The 19,194-nt window shown below is 27.5% G+C and overlaps 1 protein-coding gene and 1 long non-coding RNA gene across 18 annotated transcripts in view; both read left to right on the top strand.

Moving 5' to 3' along the window:
• Positions 1 to 4,770: 4,770 nt before the first annotated feature.
• Positions 4,771 to 16,395, top strand: LOC139425155 (uncharacterized). 3 transcript variants are annotated; one of them, XR_011636412.1, is made up of 7 exons: positions 5,105 to 5,450; positions 5,530 to 5,547; positions 8,966 to 10,008; positions 10,146 to 10,163; positions 13,157 to 14,602; positions 15,534 to 16,149; positions 16,316 to 16,395. It is a non-coding gene; the product is annotated as an uncharacterized lncRNA (long non-coding RNA). The 3 variants fall into 3 exon arrangements; XR_011636411.1 differs by having other exon boundaries at positions 5,104 to 5,450; positions 13,157 to 16,149; XR_011636413.1 differs by lacking the exons at positions 8,966 to 10,008; positions 10,146 to 10,163; positions 13,157 to 14,602; positions 15,534 to 16,149; positions 16,316 to 16,395 and adding an exon at positions 7,979 to 8,959 and having other exon boundaries at positions 4,771 to 5,450.
• Positions 16,396 to 16,855: 460 nt separating this feature from the next.
• The window catches only part of LOC107444702 (uncharacterized), a 13,012-nt gene continuing 10,673 nt past the window's right edge, over positions 16,856 to 19,194 (top strand). For 3 of the 15 annotated variants that reach the window (XM_043041651.2, XM_043041656.2, XM_043041661.2), the window contains exons 1-2: positions 16,865 to 16,980; positions 17,690 to 17,713. In XM_043041651.2, the coding sequence (XP_042897585.2) occupies positions 16,963 to 16,980; positions 17,690 to 17,713 (42 nt within the window). In that variant the 5' untranslated portion in view covers positions 16,865 to 16,962. Of the gene's footprint in view, positions 16,981 to 17,689; positions 17,714 to 19,194 lie in introns of all 15 variants that reach the window. The other 12 variants (XM_043041658.2, XM_043041657.2, XM_043041663.2 and 9 more) reach the window with 8 other exon arrangements.

Consider the following 19,194-nt stretch of genomic DNA (forward strand, 5'->3'; position numbering starts at 1 on the left):
GTTAAGAAAGGGAAGATAATTAAAAACGAAAATTTTTAACAATCAATGGTAAATTTTTCTTCGTTCAATTTTTTTATTTTATTTTATTTAGTATTGAATTTAACAAATTTCAAGTTATTTGGTTAACGCTTTCTAATTCGGCATTTAACGGTTCTTTAATGATTTATAAACCCATTTGCTGAATGTATCCCCATGATTTGATGTATCCACAATGTATCCACAAGAGGCGCAATGGGAAAGCTGAGGTATCTCCGGTATTCTGGTAGTTTTTTTCAAACTTGATGGCCATATTATTTCACTATAAAAGTTTTTTGCTCATAAGCATTCCTCTCTTTTTATTTATCTGTTTATTATATTCTTTTCTTACATTTTTAAAACATATATATTTATATATATATATATATTATAATATATAAGGGTGAAATTATCATCGCAAACGTTATTGAGAATATTTTTTGGCAAATGAGAGTGCTCACATTGTAAAATTTAGAAATTATTAAATGTTATGTAATATTTATGGTGNTCTTTATAATGCCATTACATATTTCTATTAATATAAAAAGTTTCAGAAACTTTTATTCACTTTACTTTTTTGGGATTTTAGGAACTGAAAAATGACAGTTTTCGTGAGAATGACCCATATATATATTCAAAAAAGGGACTTTGAACAAAAATACTACGTAAGGCTTTAAGATTTAAGAGGATGTTCTGAGTTTCCGAAATTTACAAAATATATTATTATCGCAAAACAGTCGTGTTGAGAATATTTTTCGGCAATTTTAGTTTTTACATTGTAAAATTTTGAAATAATAAAAGTTATGTAATATTTATGGTGGGGTTTATTGAATAAATTAATCCCACCATCTTTATAAAATCTGCACACCATAACTTAACAAGACACCTTAGCTTGAGTTTAGTATCTTTTAAACATTTTTTTTAAACATTTGAAGTCATAAGTCATGTAACTTCACCCTTTGTTAAAATTGAGAATCATATTAATGCAAATAAATGAGTTATCGTGAAATAACTCTTATCTACCATTTATATAAACCTCCATTTTAAATAAGCCATAAGAAGAGCATTTGGTAAAAGACATAGACATCAAAAGTTTAAAACTAATAAATAAATCGTGAAATGAATAATAGCTCCGAAGAATAGTTTGGTAATTGCATTGGTTTATTTCAGAGCAAAGTATAAAAACCATTTATTTAGTAAAATTTACTTTTCACTTTCTAACTCTATAGCATTAATAATTAAAATTTAAGAAGCAGAATTACCAAGGAACGAATATGAATACTCTACAAATGGAAAAATTACAAAATTATTCGTTTAAATACCGTATGTTTAGTTTAACTCACCAGAATTACGGTATTTTTATAAGGAATGTATTTACTATACTTGTACTTTAATTATGCCAGAATATTTTCTCCGCTAACGGGTAATCTGTTAATTATTTTAATTAATGTCAGCAAATCATTTCTGGAAAGTTCCTTTTACCTATTATTTTATAACATCGAGTAAGGCAGATTTAATATTATTGTTTTGAGAGAATAAATTAAACATAAGTAATAACCATTAAACAGATATTTGATGTTTACTTTCTTACGTTACGTTATTTTACACGTAAACTCAAAACTTATTTAGATTTGGCATTCATTTGAATACCGTTTGTGACCAGACCATGTATAGTCAAAAGTAATTATCAGAACATTATAATACGCGTTTTTTTACATTAAATAATGCGCAGATTGGAATAAAAATATTATACAAAGGAAGAAAGCAAACCATTTTTGTCAAAACACAGCTTTACCTTTAGATATGACGCACCAGATAAGCATGCACACTTGTTTCAGTGTATCATTTACGTAAGTTAATAAAATAGTTTTCTGATTGCATCAGAACTACATGTAAAGAAGGCTCTTAAAAACAACTAATGACGCTCAATGTCAATAGCAATATTTCAAAACAGTAAAAAAATATAGTTTCTTGGTTGATAAAATTTTTCTGACAAAAATAATATAAAAAATTCTTATAACTTTTCAGTTAAAAAATGTTATTTTTCTATTCATATGGTAAGGGTTAATTGGAAAAAATTCTGGTCTTCAAAGTTATAGTACTTACTACCACATGTATTGTAATAAATACAAAACTGGAAAAGAAATTTAACCGAATAACTTTTTTTCTTGCCATGTTTGAAGATATAATGATAAAATTACAAAATGTCGCGACATTTACCAAATTTTATCACACATGATATAACCATATTTTATTGTTAATTTTGCTAAAATCATTACCAAAGCTTTAATATCATCTAAAAAACACCGAGAGTTTCGGTGTTCTTATAGAGCCAGAAACACGGTAAAATTTACAATATTCTGGTTGTTTAGACCATACTTTTTCTCTTCAGAGTATAAAAAGGTAATAAAAATTATTAGATTTCCATATTGAAGATGTCTATTTACATTTCACGAATGAATGTGATATTCTCGAAAGAGAATTTACTTCTTGCTGATACAATAAAAAAGTAGTTTGTTGATGAATTTGTTAGATCAGAACATTTTTTCAATCGAAGAGGTAGAACATTACTTTTTTGCTGAAAAACACAATTAAATGAAAATAAAAAAGTAGTTACTTTATCAATATAGCAAGCCATAACAGTGGGTTAAATGAAAAATTTACAATAAGTAGTCTTATAATCTTAGCAAGTCACTAAAATGCATACAGCAATTAGTGTTGTTTGATTTGGCACTATCTAATCAGAGTTGCAACGACAGAAAATTTTTTAAGCGGACTTCTTATATTAGCAATGCCACAACTGCAAAACATGAGTTTAAAAACGCACTTTTTAGTTTAAAAGCATTTTAGATTAAATGAACATCTCAATATTGCTTTAAAGTCACCTTTAATGAAGTTTGAATAAGCAAAAGTTAAAATTGACAGTTGAAATAATAACTTAAGTTTAATTTAATTTCAGCAATAAATGAATAAATCAGAATAGTACCGCAAAGTTGCATTTTGAAATTTCTATTATGCATATTTGAGTTTCTAAACTTAGATAAGGCTGAGAATAATAATGATAGTATTTTTTTAAAAAAAACTTATATTTATAGAATCTTGTTCTGATTACGGGAATTAATAGTCAAAACATGATTCAAACATTTTTGTTAAATAAATTTTAAGAACATTAAATATTTTTAGTGCTATTTGTTTTTGCACTTATTTAATTTTTTGTATGCTCACATTTTTTGAAACGAACTATTTTCTGTCTTAAGGTTCTAAAAGTGAACTGTGAAAGAAAGTCCATAAAATTACTGTACGCTACGGTAACGGTACAATACGGTACCATTACCATGTATAGCATAGTAATGGTAGCAATACTGTTGCAGAATATGGTATAATTATTCTGGCAAAAAAACATAATTCAGGTTAATAAAATCAAATTATACGGTAGTTACATATAATAAAGTAGTTAGATATACTGTAGCACATATTAATAAATCCATATTATTTTATTGATAATTTTACTAAAATCATTACCAATCAGCTTTAGAAAAATTACCGATGATTTTGATGTTCCCATAGAGCCATAAAAAGTCTACAGAACTTTAGAAGTTTGCCTGTAATTTTTCTCATTCTGAAGCGAACATGTATTTTTGAATACAGCTTTAAAAGTTTGATTTCCATGCTTTGAAAATAAACAAAAAATGTCAACAATAGTACAAGTTATTTCTTCACATGAAATGTTATTACGAAACTTATTAATTAATAAAAGAGAAGAAAAGTGAAATTGCACACAGCACAAATTATAAAGAAATTCTTCATCATATATTACCTAGTATATACACTTATTCCACGTTCACTTACAGTTGGAATCATTCTCAAGCTATGCAATACCAATTTAGGTACAGCAAATTCACAAAAACAATCAACATTTTATAAGTACATCACTACCATGATATTTTCTTAACTTAAGGCATAATATGCCATATCTATGAACCATTATTTTGGAATGAGTTAGTTATAGCAACGAACATGTAAAATGCTCTTCATTAAATGAAATCTTAATTACTAGACACTATTAAAAAAAAGAAAAAATCTGAAAATTATTGATGAATGACTTATGAGAATGTGAATGAATGAGTGATAATGAATAAATATTTGTTTTTGAATACAGCTTTCAAACTCTGACTTCATTCCTTTTTTCGCATAAAACGTTATATCGAAACTTATTAATTTATAAAAGGGAAAGAAAGTCAAATTACACTCAGAACAAATTATAATAAAGGTCTTCATCGTATATATTTCTTAAGATATACACTTATACCACTTTCACTTACTGCTGGAATCATTCTCATGGGTTGCAATACCAATTTATGTTGGTCTACAAGAACAAGATTTTGTAAGCACTTCACTAACATGCAGGAAAAAGAAGAACAACTCTGAAAATTATTGATGATTGACTTATGAATGAGATTTTAACAAATAAATTTTTATGCGCGAAATAAATGTAAGGACTGAAGATTTTACATTCACTCTATAATACTATATTCTGTTTAAAACAGAATGAAAATAGAAAAAATTTGATTAAATTTTCGAAATATATTAAAAAAATTCATAATAATATTGAATAAAAAGAACACTAGTTAGATGCAAATGTCTAAAAAAAGGGCTTTCAAAACAGAAAAAAATTCTATTGAAATTAAACATTGCCTTTTTAGGATTATAATTCGTGAAAGCCCTTAAATTGCAAATAAAAAGCAGACTCGGGAAACTTATAATTTTGTGTGTATGAAAGATCAATATATAGAAAAAGAATACTCATTTTTATTTATATTAACATTGCCATTCATTTCCGTTTTAATTTAACTTCTGTAAAAGTAATAAATTTTTGATATCATGTATATTTACCATCTCATAATAAAATATTATTTATTTTTACATACATGTATACATTTGTTATTACAGTTATTTATTTCACATACGGATTTCGTAATTTAAGCACAAAAGGCAATCATTCAGATAAAAATTTATTTACACAGCTTCGTTGTAGCGAAATAAACGAAGAAGAAAGCTTTTCAGGAAGGTATTTAAATTATATTTTTCATTTCTCTTTGTCCAAAAAATGTACTTAATTTATTTTCCTAGTTGTATTAGATAATGTTTTCATTTATATTTATATAAAATCTTTTATTGCTTGCTTTATTTCCTTTTTCATTAGATTTTTAATTTATTGACTATGATGTGCATCAAATTATGTACTATTTCTAAAAACTAAGCAGAATTACTGTCATAAAAAATGCAACCAGTAAAATTTCCAGTCTTTAACTTGCTACGGGGAAAAGCAGATTTGTAGTTCCTGCATTGAAATTTTGATTAATTTTGATTTTAAAGAAAATTCTGAAGTGAAATGTCGTTCCGTCTTTTCATCGCAATCTTCATATGCAGCGTTGGTAATATATTGTAATAATTCATTGATAATTCCAAATTGCTATTATTCGATGCGACTCTAAAAATTTTTTAATGTTACAGTTGGATCATCAGCTGCTCGTAAGTTCATAGATTCTTTTATTAATTTTTCTTAAGAATAAAAATATTAAGATCTATACATTACACATATATAATTAATTATACTGTGTGTAACATAATTAGTGATGCTGAAATTAATTTGCAAGTAATTTAGAAGAAAGTTTATTGGCATAAGAATAAAAAATGAAGAAGTTCATGATATTTATCAAAAAAATTGAAATTAATACATTTTTCATCAAGAAAAAACTAACTTGTAATGAAATTAATGTGCAAGGAAAAAAATTAATGAAATTAATTTACAATTGAAACTAATTTACGAGGAATTCAGAAGAAAATTTATTGGTGTAAGAAAATAACATCAAAAAGTTCAAAATATTTATACATCTGTGTAGCTTTTATTTTGGAAACAGCTCAAAATGCGTGCTTTAAAAAATGGCGCCTTTTAAATATTCAATCCTAATTTCAAAACTAAACGAGGAATTTAGTAAAATTTTAAACACTAAGCACAGTCCGTGTGTGACAAAATTATGAGGTGAATGGGTATACTACAGATGTATCTATTTATTTGATCTCTTTCCATTCAAAACTCTAAATGATAAATGTTTTTAAGAAAATCTAAATTCGTACAATGAAAATTTAATATCAAAATAATAAACTTTTTCAAACAAACAAGTTTTCAAAAAATTTAATAAGTAATAAAGTTTTGGATTTTTTACAAATTTCTCATATCATTTTTAACTTTTGAAATATTTTCATAAATGATATCACATTTCGAATTTATTTGGATCTATTAGTTTATTCTCTAAGGAAAAGAACAATTTTTAATGGGGAAATTTGAATAACGGAATCATGTGCAAGGTCCATTTTGTTACATAGCTATGATCAACATCTTAAATACGCATTTTGAACCATATTCATTCTCTGCATTCAACAAGCATTTTAAGTTCCAGAATAGAATCTGTCCGACAATATACTGAAATATATTTTCAAGATTATAAGAGAAAATTTTATTTACGTTACGATATTTTATAAAAATAAGGAAAATCATTGAATGAAATATATCGAAGTAAAGAAAAATAATATTAATTTATTTTGGTATAACCATACTGTAAGAAAGGTTTCTCTAAATTGAGCAAAAATGTGTCAAAAACAAATAAACAACAGTTAAAAGCGAAAACCTCATTTGCAGCATATACTAATTTTGGAGCAAAATGCATAGAGATTTTGCATTTTGTGACTTAGAGGGAAAATGTGCGAGAGAGACATTCTTTAACTCACTGCAAAATTCAAACTAAAGATTTCCGGGGGTCATAGTAGGATGTTCTACCCACCATTGTTGTACACCCTAGACCAACAAATGATAGGCAAACTTTTGATAGATGGGCATACCTAGATGGCCATTTTATACATTTAATATTTTCACCATTATTTACAATGACGTTGTATGTGTGCAATCTTTCCATACTTAGTAAATAATGTTAGAACTCGAGCGGGTAGAAAAATCCGCTCGTTGGAACTTAAAAATGCTTAGTCTGCCTCATATGAAGTACAATTCACCTATATTAGATTCCATATGTCAGCTCCTCAAGAAAGACAAACACTAGTTGGGGCCAATCTACGGCTATTCTATAAAGAACTTCTGCTTTCACATTTTACCAATTGAAGCTGTCTGTGTTAACTATTTCCATCAATCTATGTCTTGTAGAACAAAAATAGAGAAAGTAAAGAGGTCATCAGTATGTTAAAAAAGAAAGAACAAAAATGGCTTTAAACAAAGTAGACAAGAAAATGGATGTATAATGTATATTGTTTATATTCGCCACGGATCGGCAATTTAAAATTCTGTCCACGGGTTTGATAAACCTTCCGGCGGGCCACAGTTGGCGGCCCACGGCCCGTAGTTTGTCCATCCCTGCTCTAGACCAAAGAGAGTTGGAAAACTTTATAAAGCAGCCCTCGCATCAATGCGTCATTACATACACTCCAGTTTCTTAAAATTTTTAAGATAAATCAAAACAGTAAAAAAAAATGAAATTAAAATTACCTATCTCCTAATTAAGCTGTTGGAAAATGTGTTCTCCAAAGTTCGAGTTCTTGTACCATTGTAGTTGTAAATTAGTATGTCATGATGTGTCATTGTTGCGGTCACTATATAAAGCTTCCTAACTTTCTCTGGACTGGAGATGTCTAAACTGACAGCTGCGTTGGTTATGCATTCATTTACGAACCAGGACGTCCTTAGATCGAATGCTGCGGCTGTGAAGGAAAATCTCTCTCACATATGACTCTCTCCCTATTTGAGAATATACATTTACCACTATGCTACTACATTTTGCTCAAAATTGATTATAGATACATCAATAATGATAAATGATTAATGATATTTGGAGTTTTCAAATTTCACTCTTATTTATTTGAACTATTTTGACATTTTTTAAAATTTTTTTTACAGACCGTGATATAATGAAATCTTAGGTATTTTGTATTAATGTGAGAATATACATTTTAAGGTTTGCTTTTAATAGCAAGTGCAAATAATCAAAATTCAAGGTCTTTTATTCCTAAGTTAGCGATGGAAAGTTTGAGGATGATGCATAAGTACAGTTATTTATTCTTTCCCAAGAAGCGTTTCGATGAAAAACCGAAGTTGAACCTTTGGATTATGACGACAAATTTTTACCCAGCATTAAAACAACACTATATTTAATATTTATTATAAATTTTCCATTGCAATTATTATTGCATTATCTGTGGAATTTAATACCGAATTAAAGAATATCCTAAAGTAAAGTAAAGTAAGTAAAGTATTCTAAAGAAAGTTTTTTTCATGTATTATCAGGATGTTATATTGCCAAACAAAATAGCATTGAAACGTGTTTGAATTATAAATGAATTCTGATATATATTTTTGGAGATAAAATTATTTTCCGAAGCTGGTATAAGACATTGTAGGTATTCTGTTGTAGAGTATTTGAGCGATGAGTAAGTTTGATGAGAAATAAATTCTAGTTTCGTACTTTATAAAATTAAGTGATCTGAAATTTAAAAAACTGGAATAACTAAAAATAATCATTCAAAAATTCAAAAAAAAAATTGCTAAGCATACTTGGTAAATCTAGGTGAATGATAATAATTTCTGATAACGTGATACTCAACGAAGTCTGTATTGTTCTAAAGGAATTTAACACTTCTTCAAATCCTTCTAAAAATATAAGATATAATTAATTACTCATTTTACGAATTTATATTTTTATAATAAGAAATTATTTGAAGAAAATGGCCAAAAAATACAGTTTCTTTTTTATTGTTCTAAATATATATATTTTAGCAATTACAATTTATTTTATTAGTTTGTATTGTGTTAGGCTTAAATATGCATTATGTTTTTTCTTGAAAAATTTACAAAAATTAATTTCCTCTACTAACTCTGTTATTTCAGCTCTGCCAAATCGTATGTTGTTTTATTTTATTTTTATACAGTATATAACTGAAATACTCAGAATTATCACCATTAAAATAGTTGATAAAATGAAATTATATTTTATATTAAATGATTATAACATGATCAATATTGTACATTTAATGAATAATATATGAAACATCATAAAACGGTTAACTCGTCAATTACTTCATATATTAGAAAAATATGAACAAATAAATTTTTAATATTTAAACATTTTTTTTTCATTTGAAATTTAAATGTGAATGTTTTTTTAACGAAACGGAAAATTTAAAACGCATATACTTTATTCTTATCAACTCTTAATAGTCTACTCGAATAATAATCAATTCTTAAATTATTCCCTTTAATTGCTGAATAAACCTTCAATGTGTCATATAAAAACGTCTATTCTGAAAAATGCATTTATAAATAACTGTGCAATTCTATGCCGTATTATAAGTTGTATTTATTTTTTAACATATGTTCCATTATCCAAAGTCAGAGCCTAAATGTAACAGATGGATATTACACGTGTATTCAAAATTAAAATAATATTATTCACTTCTGAAATAAAACAATTGATATGATAAAGTATCATTGTTTCGTTAAATGCATGCTTCAATTTAAGTATTTTTTGAATCGTGATACTGAAATTGACATTTATTTAAATTGGTAGCTTAAAACCATATAGTTATAATAGCGAAAAAATACATCGATTATAAGATTAAATTATGTTAATAGAAATCATACACCTTAGAAGCGATCAATCTGTTAACATTTTATGAAGAGTGCAAAAATGCACCAAAATAAAATTAAAACTCAGAAAAAATTATTAACTAATTTGAAAGTGACATTTTAAAACATTAATGTATGTTTAAAAAATCGAAGGCAAAATAGCAAAATGTAAAATTAAATAACACATTAAAAATTAGACATTCAAGATTAGAGCACTCATTGTTTTCTATTAAATACATTTATCCAAATTTAAATTTTATTTATTTCTAAAAGCAATTCTAATTATTTTTTAGCATTCAATATGTGTAAGTATTGCTGGTATAGTAAAACATTAATTAGAATAAAATCTGATAAGCTTCATAAAATTTAATTAGAATAAGCTTTAAAAATTTTTATTTTGATGATTCCAGCTAATAATATTTTATTGAATTTTTTTTTATAGTTGATTACCTTCCTACATGTAAGTTATATAATTTAAAAACTTCATAATCTAAAAACTTTGGAATTTCCAGTTTTAATTTTTTCTAATAATACATTTTTGATATATTTTGCTTATTTTATTTCCATTTCGGTTTGAATTTAAACAAATAATAAAGATTTATAAAAAAAGAGTTAAATTAGATTGAAGTTACTTATGAAATCTTTCATTTTCATATATGTACTATTTCACAATTGCTAAGGAAGTTGCGTTTTTCGGAATGATTAATAAAGGACCTTGATTGAATAAAAACTAATAACTAAAAAACTAAGAACATATTCAGTAGAGGTGATATGTATTTATTATTATCCAAAATATTTCAAAGATAGACTTATCGAAAAATAATAAAAATAAAATAAAAAAGATGCTCATTGGACGATTTCCAAACAGACATAAAAAATGGGTCTTATTGCTAGAATGAAACAAAAATGAGCACCTAAGTAAGATTATGAATAATTCAAGTACTAATGTACTTATTTATGCTGTCTACTATACTATCAAAAAGTCTTTGGGGGATTATGATCCATTCATCTCTAAAATCGTTTTTAGCTCAGGCACAGTTTGGCAAGGGCATTTGTTTGTGAAACACGTCTACTAAGAGCTTCCTAGCTCTATAATATTTAGGTCCCAGGAGTACACAGGCTATTGCATACGGACAATATGTTTACTTTCTGGTGTGCCCGATATCTTAAACCACCTGTGTAGTCACACATTGTCGTCCATAAATGGAAAGTTTGGACCTACCACAACCCTAAATAGACAAGCATGATCCAGAATTATCTCTCTGCAATACCACTGCGATGTAATTTTACTACGCTCAACAATGTGAAGCGGTGATCAGCTATTGTGCATGATGCGTGCTCATTTCGGCACTCCTGGGCCATACTGATTACGTTCAGGAACCTATTGTTGTGCACAACGTGTTCGCCTTTCTCTTCACACTAACTAGTAGTCACAATCACTTGTCATAGAGAATTATGCTTCTTCGGATAGTCTCTCTCTGGTTATCCCAACCAATACGTTCCTAACTCCAGCGTATTCTTTCTCGACGATGGTGTGGTTAAAGTGAAGGGCATTGAGCAGATTTCCATGCATGAAAACCAACTTGGTTTTATCATTGTGAGATGGTTTCGGCAAAACCATGTGTACAAGTAGTTGTGGCAAGTTCTGCGGCTATCTGCCTGCGAATGACATTTCTGTTCCTTTTCTCTACTGGGGATGCAAATTATTCCTCTGGAGGTGCGGTTGTCCTGCAACGAATAACAACATGCCATCGTTGAGCATTTCCCCCATTGGCAAGCTTTTTTAATCTCGAGGTGACACTTTTTGACACTCCGATTACTGGATTACTGCGACCACAGTGGAGATATTTTATCCTGCTTTCATTCATCTAACTGCTTGTACACGATTCCAAGAAATCACATGACATCTTGCTAATATTTTGCACTTAATCATTGCAATACCACATTGAATTTTTCAGAAATAATATACCTTTTATGGAGATAACAGGTACTGCTATACCACGCCCACCACACTTGATTTTGCTGATATTAGTCGTCTTCCGAAAATGCAACTTAGCATGAAAGCAACTTTGGTTTGATATATATATATATATATATATATATATATATNTATATATATATATATATATCAAACCAAATTATTTCAATATGACTCTACGAAAAAATTTGTGTTCAAAACGACTATATAGTGAACTTTACAGTGTTTCTGGATCTAAGAGAAGCCAAAAAAACTCAACTCGGTAATTCTTACCGAAGCGCTTTTGTAAGAATTTTGGTAAAATTAATAATAAAATATAGTTTTATAATACGTGATAAAATTAGCAAATGCAGTAATTTTATCAGGATACCTTAGAGCCTGGCATAAAAACCATCATTTGTTTGATTATTTTTACTAAGCCGTGTGGCAATAAGAGCTATAATTTTAAAATCTATAATGTCCGGTTAGCCGTTGCCATATGAATGAAAAAATTAACATATGAATGGTATAAATATTTGGTTTCATTACCCAGAATTAAGATCTCTCTCAAACATCATTGCCATATAGTACTGTAGTTTTAAAATAATTTTTTCAGTGCATATTACTGCAATACAAACAAACTTGTAAAATGTTTTACGGGTTTGTGTTTCAAACAAATAAGTTTTAATATTTATATAACATGCTGAAATCTAAAATATAAGAAAATAGTTATTAATTTTAATATTTAATTTGTATTTATCATGATTAATATTTCATAATACATCACTTATATTTGTTCAAAATACGTAGTTTTGGTTATACCAGAACTACAAATTTGGTAAAATTCTTCAATTTTGGAACAACATTACGTTATTGAAAAAAAAAATGGCTTAGAAAGGTGTAAAGCTATCTATCACAATAATTATTTAGTCATTGAAACATGGTACAGTACTGGATAAATTTTTATGATTTTGTTTCATTAATTTGACAATGTGAAATCGAAGAAGATATATAAACGCGTTTTGTTCTCTGTTACATGGCTATTTTATTATTTAGTGGTTGTCATACTAGCCAGGTCTGGTAGGTAGGACATGTTGTCTGACTAAGATTTTAATTCAAAGTTGCACTGATTTATTATTAATTAATTTATAATGATCTTATTTTGCAATTTTAAATAAAATTAAGGGAAATAATAATTTAATATCATTAATTGCTTTCTCCAGAACAAAATTTTGATTCACAAAATTTGAAAAATAATATCCAAGAATAGTTCTGATATCCAAACCTAAACTAAAAAATTTAAGTAAGCTCTAAAAGTTACATAAAAATACATAATCAATCCAATGACAAATAATATATCTAAATAATAAGACGATGTATTTAGCGATACTTATCATTTAAGAAATATAATTTATTCAAATTTACGCTACGCACTTTTCTAACACTATTTATAGTAGCTCACGTAATTTATTCTATAAATTTTGTTCTATTTATAGTTGATCAAGTGACAAGTAACTATTTAAACATTATGTTCTATTAACTACACATTTTATTGTTATATTTAGAGTGAAGAGTTTTGTAATTATAGTATGTTAAATTATAGTTTCAGTCTATGATCCGGTACTGTTCCGGAAAGTGCGGTATTGTTCAGGAAAGAGTTTAGAAAAAAGACGAAGATTTTATAATATTTTATGTAACTTTATCGATTGATGTGATTTCTAATTTAATAAGGACTATGCCACAATTCTAGTAGTGGTATGCTTCTATTATTATAAACATCTATTCTAGTTGGTAAAAAAAAACTTACCATGGTATTTTTGACAATCTCATTTACTGTAAAGGTTTTGCCTTCTAAAAATAAGCCAAAACCAGAACAAGTATTAATATGAAAGTGCCGGGTTAAAAAATTGTATTGGATGATGCATTTTACATCCCTCTAAAATAATTAAACTTTTTGGTGACTTGTATGAGTGGTTGCATTGTTTTGGCTTAGCAATATATCTCTCTTCTTGACCTATTTTTGGCACAGGCGTTCTGTCTTAATATCTTCTCTGTGCTCATTGGCTTGTTTTCTCTCCATCTTCGATGATATTTCTGTGTTTTCGAAACTAAATATTGCTGAACGTTTGGCCTCGACAATTGATATTTGATAGTTAAAATGAAAACTATTACGTGAATCAAAAATTTAAAAAAAAAACTGTTATTAATAAAAAATTTATAAAGGGAGAACGACTTAATTGATGAATTAACTGGTTGAGGCTTCTGCTGCAGATAAAGAAAAAACGAAATTACTTTCCAATTTACTTAGTAAGACAATGGGATTTGATTTCTACTTAGTATATTATCCAGTTGTACAAAAAATGCAAAAAATAAACGTCTTAAATTTAGTGCAAAATTTGCCATAATCATTTCCTTTGAAAAAAAAATTGCTTTAAACTATTTTTTTGTAAAAACTACAACCTACAGTGTATGCCTGATCGCTGCTAATAAAAAAGTTGTTTCGAACAAACAAAAATCCCATTTCTTAGAAGGACGTCAAAAGCCGTTTTCTTGAATTAACTGATTTTACTCACCGTTGCCAGATATAACTTTACAAAAGTTAGACTTACAATTAATTGCTATTTGGGAGCAAATAATCACACATATTATAGTGAAATTCTTTCTAATAGAAGTTTGGAATGAAAATCCAAGTTGAATAAATGAAGAAAAATATTTTACCGCTGCTTTATTTTAAATTTAATTTTAGTAATAATGCTCCTTTAAACAATGAAATATCATGAGTTGAACTGAATTTCGATAATTATGTTATGTTTATACATATTTCCCATACACGCGCAGATAGACATACATTGTTATTTATATTACTTACTGTATTTTTTAATAATAATATGTCATTTTACATCTATTAATTTTGTTATTTAACATTTTAGACTTTATTGGAAGTAAGTCTTAAAATTTTTCTTTTAGCTAAATTGTGTTTGTTGCATAAATATCTTAAGGTCAATTATTTTATATTCGAGACATAGTGGTAAAATGAAAAAATCTATATAACATATTCTAAACCAAAGCAACCAAATTAATATAAACTGAAATGAAAAGAATACTTAAGGAGCAAAACTTTACAACTTTAAAAAAACTTAAAGGATGTCTTTTTTTCCATCGAATGTATTTTTCAATAATTATAATTTCATAATAATATAATTAGTACTTTTTATTTAATAAATATTATAGTTTTTAATCTTTGACGAAAATATTAATATGCTTTGTATAAAATAAAAAAAATATTTAATCTTAAAACAATGTATACTATTTCCCTGTAAAATGTATATTAATTCTGTGTTAAGTTGACCATTTATTTATCATGGTAAAGGTCATAGATTAACAACATAGAACTGGAAATTTTTAGTACCCCTGTTTTGAATTAAAAGTAATGTTTAAAATTAATTTTGGTCTTCTCTTAGTGGTTGTCTGGTTTTAGAACAGATTTTCTCAATTCTTTTTAGTTTTCGAAAAGAATAAAAATAATTATTGCTATAAATAGTTAAGGTATATCTGCATAATATTAAAAAATTTTATCACTTGAAAGCGAAAATCAATAAGGAATTATCTATATTTAGTGTTATACCCTATATATAATTTGTTTTACATGTTCAGTTTATTGTGAGAAACTTATAATTCGTGATCAGCTATTAGCTCTATCGTAAGAATCCTATGGATGTTTTCAGATTTGCAAATAGGCATTTTTAACAATTTTAGAAGTATTTTTATTATTTAGCTCTAATTTATATTTCAAGTTAGCAAATAGTGTAATATGCACACATTATTGTATGTTTTTGTTATGGAATTTTTTTTAACAAGTTAAATTTTTTACAGATGTTGGAAACGGTAAATATCAAGTTAAATTTATTCGTTATCATGAAGATTTTTATCTTTATAATGTACTTAAACTCTTTTTGGTTTTACAAGAAAAGTTTCATTGCACTGAAAATGGTAATAACGTGGTTCAAAATAAATTGAGTAACAAAGAAACTATTCCATAATATTAAACATAATATTAAAAAAATTACTTTTTTTTTCGTATTTTACAAGCTTTTTAAAAGAAATTTTGATTTTGTTTAAAATATTAAAGTCTAAGCAAGACAAGTTATGCAATTTCATGCTCATTACCTTATTTCTAAAATTTGCTGATTTTACATAAGAAAAAAAAGACAGATTATTCTTTCATTAAGACTTATCCCTTTTAACAATGTAATTTACTTAACAGCTCAAACCTTTGTGTACTTTGTCGTATATATTTCTTTCTAGAAAAAGTTTCTTTGCATGAAACACGAAAGAAAAAATCTGAATAAATGTAACGACATTGATTTCATTATTTAATCTAATACTTTGGTGTTCCTTTTTGTTGTATATTACTTGCCCTCTCTCTTTGTACATGAATATTATTTATTTATAATCCGTTCTTTATTGATATTTTCAGAAATTTATAAAGGTAAATAAAATATCTTACGAATTATATTTTATTGCTTGATTAAACTTTATTATTCTTTAAAAACAAGCAAAATATTATATACATAATTTAAATTGATAAATTATTTTAGCAAAAATATATATATATTTCGTAAAATAAATAAACTTATTGCTGATTCATTTTTCAGATATCGTTGGTAAGTAAATATAGATATCAAATATAAATAATATAAATTATAAATAAAAATGAAAAAAAAATTTAATAAATATATATATATATATATNTATTACAGGACTCTTACGAGTTTGCTAACTTGTAATTTCTTATCGTTGACGGTCAGGATCATAGTATGCATTTTTTTTTTTATTAAACTTCCTTAATTTAGCTCTATGAAAACTAACACATCTTTGTAAATTTAAAAAAGGCTTTATTTGAAAAATAAGCGAAAAAATTGATAATTTTGTTGAAATTATTAAATTTATTAAGAGCAGACACCTTAAAACTTTCATGAAAGAGAAATGTGACAGATATTTATTTTTTGAGATTTTCTAATAATTTACACCAGTTCTTGGAATGCCTTTGGTAAACTTAATTAATAAATTTGAAATTTATGATCGAAAACTACTCAACATTGAATATAGTTACATTCAAATATTTAAAATTGAAAGCAGCTGCATACTGATAATGTATTCCAACTATTTTTTCTGTATGTCTGATACATTAAAGAAAAATAAAAGTGACTAAAGATCGGGTGACTTGCTTGATCGGAGTTATTATTATTATTTTCATTATTTATTATTAAAAAGAGATTTTTATTATTTTCAGAATTAAGAGATGAATTTACTACTCCAGGTAAATGCTGAAATGTACTTTTTCGTTTACAAAATGATTTTTTTAAAAATTAAAATACATTTTTTTTATTTAAAAAGTAATGCCATTAGTCATCATTTAGATATCCTTACCATTGAGTTATAAAAAAAAGAATCATGATTATTAAAATTTTACAGTGCACAAAATAAAAAATGGACCTCCCTGAATAATTTTTGATCCAGAAATTGGATCTTCACTTTCTAGAAATTCATTTTAATGGATTGAGGGAATGACTTAATATGTTAAATAACTAGTTTAGACGATATTTAAAGTTACGAAATCAGACTTAAAATGTATTTTCTCTGAATATACATACCTTTCATTTAACAGTTTCGGATTTCCAGCCCCCAAAATAAGGGGGGGGGGTAGCGGCAATCAGAGAAACAGGATCCAACAGGATACGCAAAAAATCGATTACCATCAAGGGGTCCAATCTTTGGACCTATCTCCTGAGCAAACTATGAGGGCCATATTTCCTAGATAATGAATGTTTATTGTAAACTTAATGTTTTACTATTATCAATAAAGAAAAAAACGAATTTCATTTTAATAATTCCTTTGTTTCATTTTTTTTATTAATAACAATTAAGTGAAAAACTGTGTAGAAAATAGAATACTTCTAAAAAAATTAATTTTCCTTATTTTTGCAAAAAATGTTGCCTTTTTTTATATTTTACTTTTTTTAATTTAGCTGAGACATCTACAACACCAGGCGGTAAGTGCCACACATTGATAATTTTAATCTTTTTGATTACTTCATTAATGATATACATTAAAAGGTACACATGATTGTTTAAACTCTTAAATCTAAGTATTATTTCCGTATATTGTAGAAATATAGCAAAGGGTGCAACAAATTGGAGTTTTAAAATCTCTTTCGTGTTTTCTCTTATCAACATTACATAATACAACGTATCTAAGTCGTATAAATAGGTACTATTTTGTAATACTAATGCATTATTAATATACAAAAAAAAATGTCATTACATTTTTAAGCAAATTCAACTGCTAAATTAATCAACTCCGGACTGCATATTTATAATATATTTTCTTTCATTATAAATATTAAGTACTGTATTACGTAAAATTCGAAAAAAACAATGGAGATGTATTTATATACGTTGAAGAAAAAAAAAGTACATTTTTGATGAAATTTGAAAATTTATTTTATCGTATGTATATTAACGTGCAAGGATTGCTAAATGCTACTAGTAGGATTTATAGCGTTTCAATAAATTTATTTAAGTTTAATTAGTTTTCACACATAGACGTTTTCATATTTTTTATTTATTTATTATTTTTTGCATACAGAAACAATTTTTCTTAAAAACATTTTCGATTGTATACATGAACTCATGTTTGGGAAAATTACAACACCATGAAGGAATCATCATAATTAAATGAAATTTAATACACAGCTGACTAGTAGTAATACAAATAACTGATTAAATTTTCAAAGCAAACAAACAATAACAAGAGATCAAAATCAGTATTTTGTGTAACCACCACGCGCAGCAATAAGTGCTGTTACCCGACGTGCTATGAAGTCAAACAAATTTTGAATGTCTGCCTGAGGAAGAGCATTTCATATTGTTTGTATGCGTACCCAAAGTTCGTCAGTTGAGGCAACAGGACGATGATCACGAATGAGACACCGACCAGCGAAATCCTACATATGTTCAATCAGCGATATATCCGGGGAATACGCAGGCCAAGGAAGAAGCTGTCCCTGCCGCGATGCAAGGAAGGATTGCACAGTCCTAGCAATATGAGGATGGGCATTGTCCTGTTGAAATACAGCACCTGGCAAGGCTTGAAGGAAGGGAACAGCTTGGGGCTGTAGAACTTCACTGATGAGCCGGCTGCTGTTCAGATTACCCACAATTCGTAGCAATTGAGATCGTCCATGATATGCTATGGCACCCCAGACCATAACTCCGGGTGTTCGTCCACTGTGGCGTTCGATAACGCAATCCGGAAGGTGGCGTTCACCGGCATAGCGTCTGACACGAATGCGGCCATCATGGTACTACAAATTAAAGCGGGATTCGTCAGAAATCACGACACGCTGCCAATCAGCACGCCAGTCCCTATGCTGGTTGGCCCATTGCAGCCGCAGGCGGCGATGGTTTAGCGTGAGGGGGATCCTGTATAAAGGAGTCCCTTGAGCGCAGTCCACGCTGCAGCAGACGTCTA

This window comes from Parasteatoda tepidariorum, chromosome 1 (genome assembly GCF_043381705.1).
Source record: "Parasteatoda tepidariorum isolate YZ-2023 chromosome 1, CAS_Ptep_4.0, whole genome shotgun sequence".
NCBI classification, from domain to species: domain Eukaryota; kingdom Metazoa; phylum Arthropoda; class Arachnida; order Araneae; family Theridiidae; genus Parasteatoda; species Parasteatoda tepidariorum.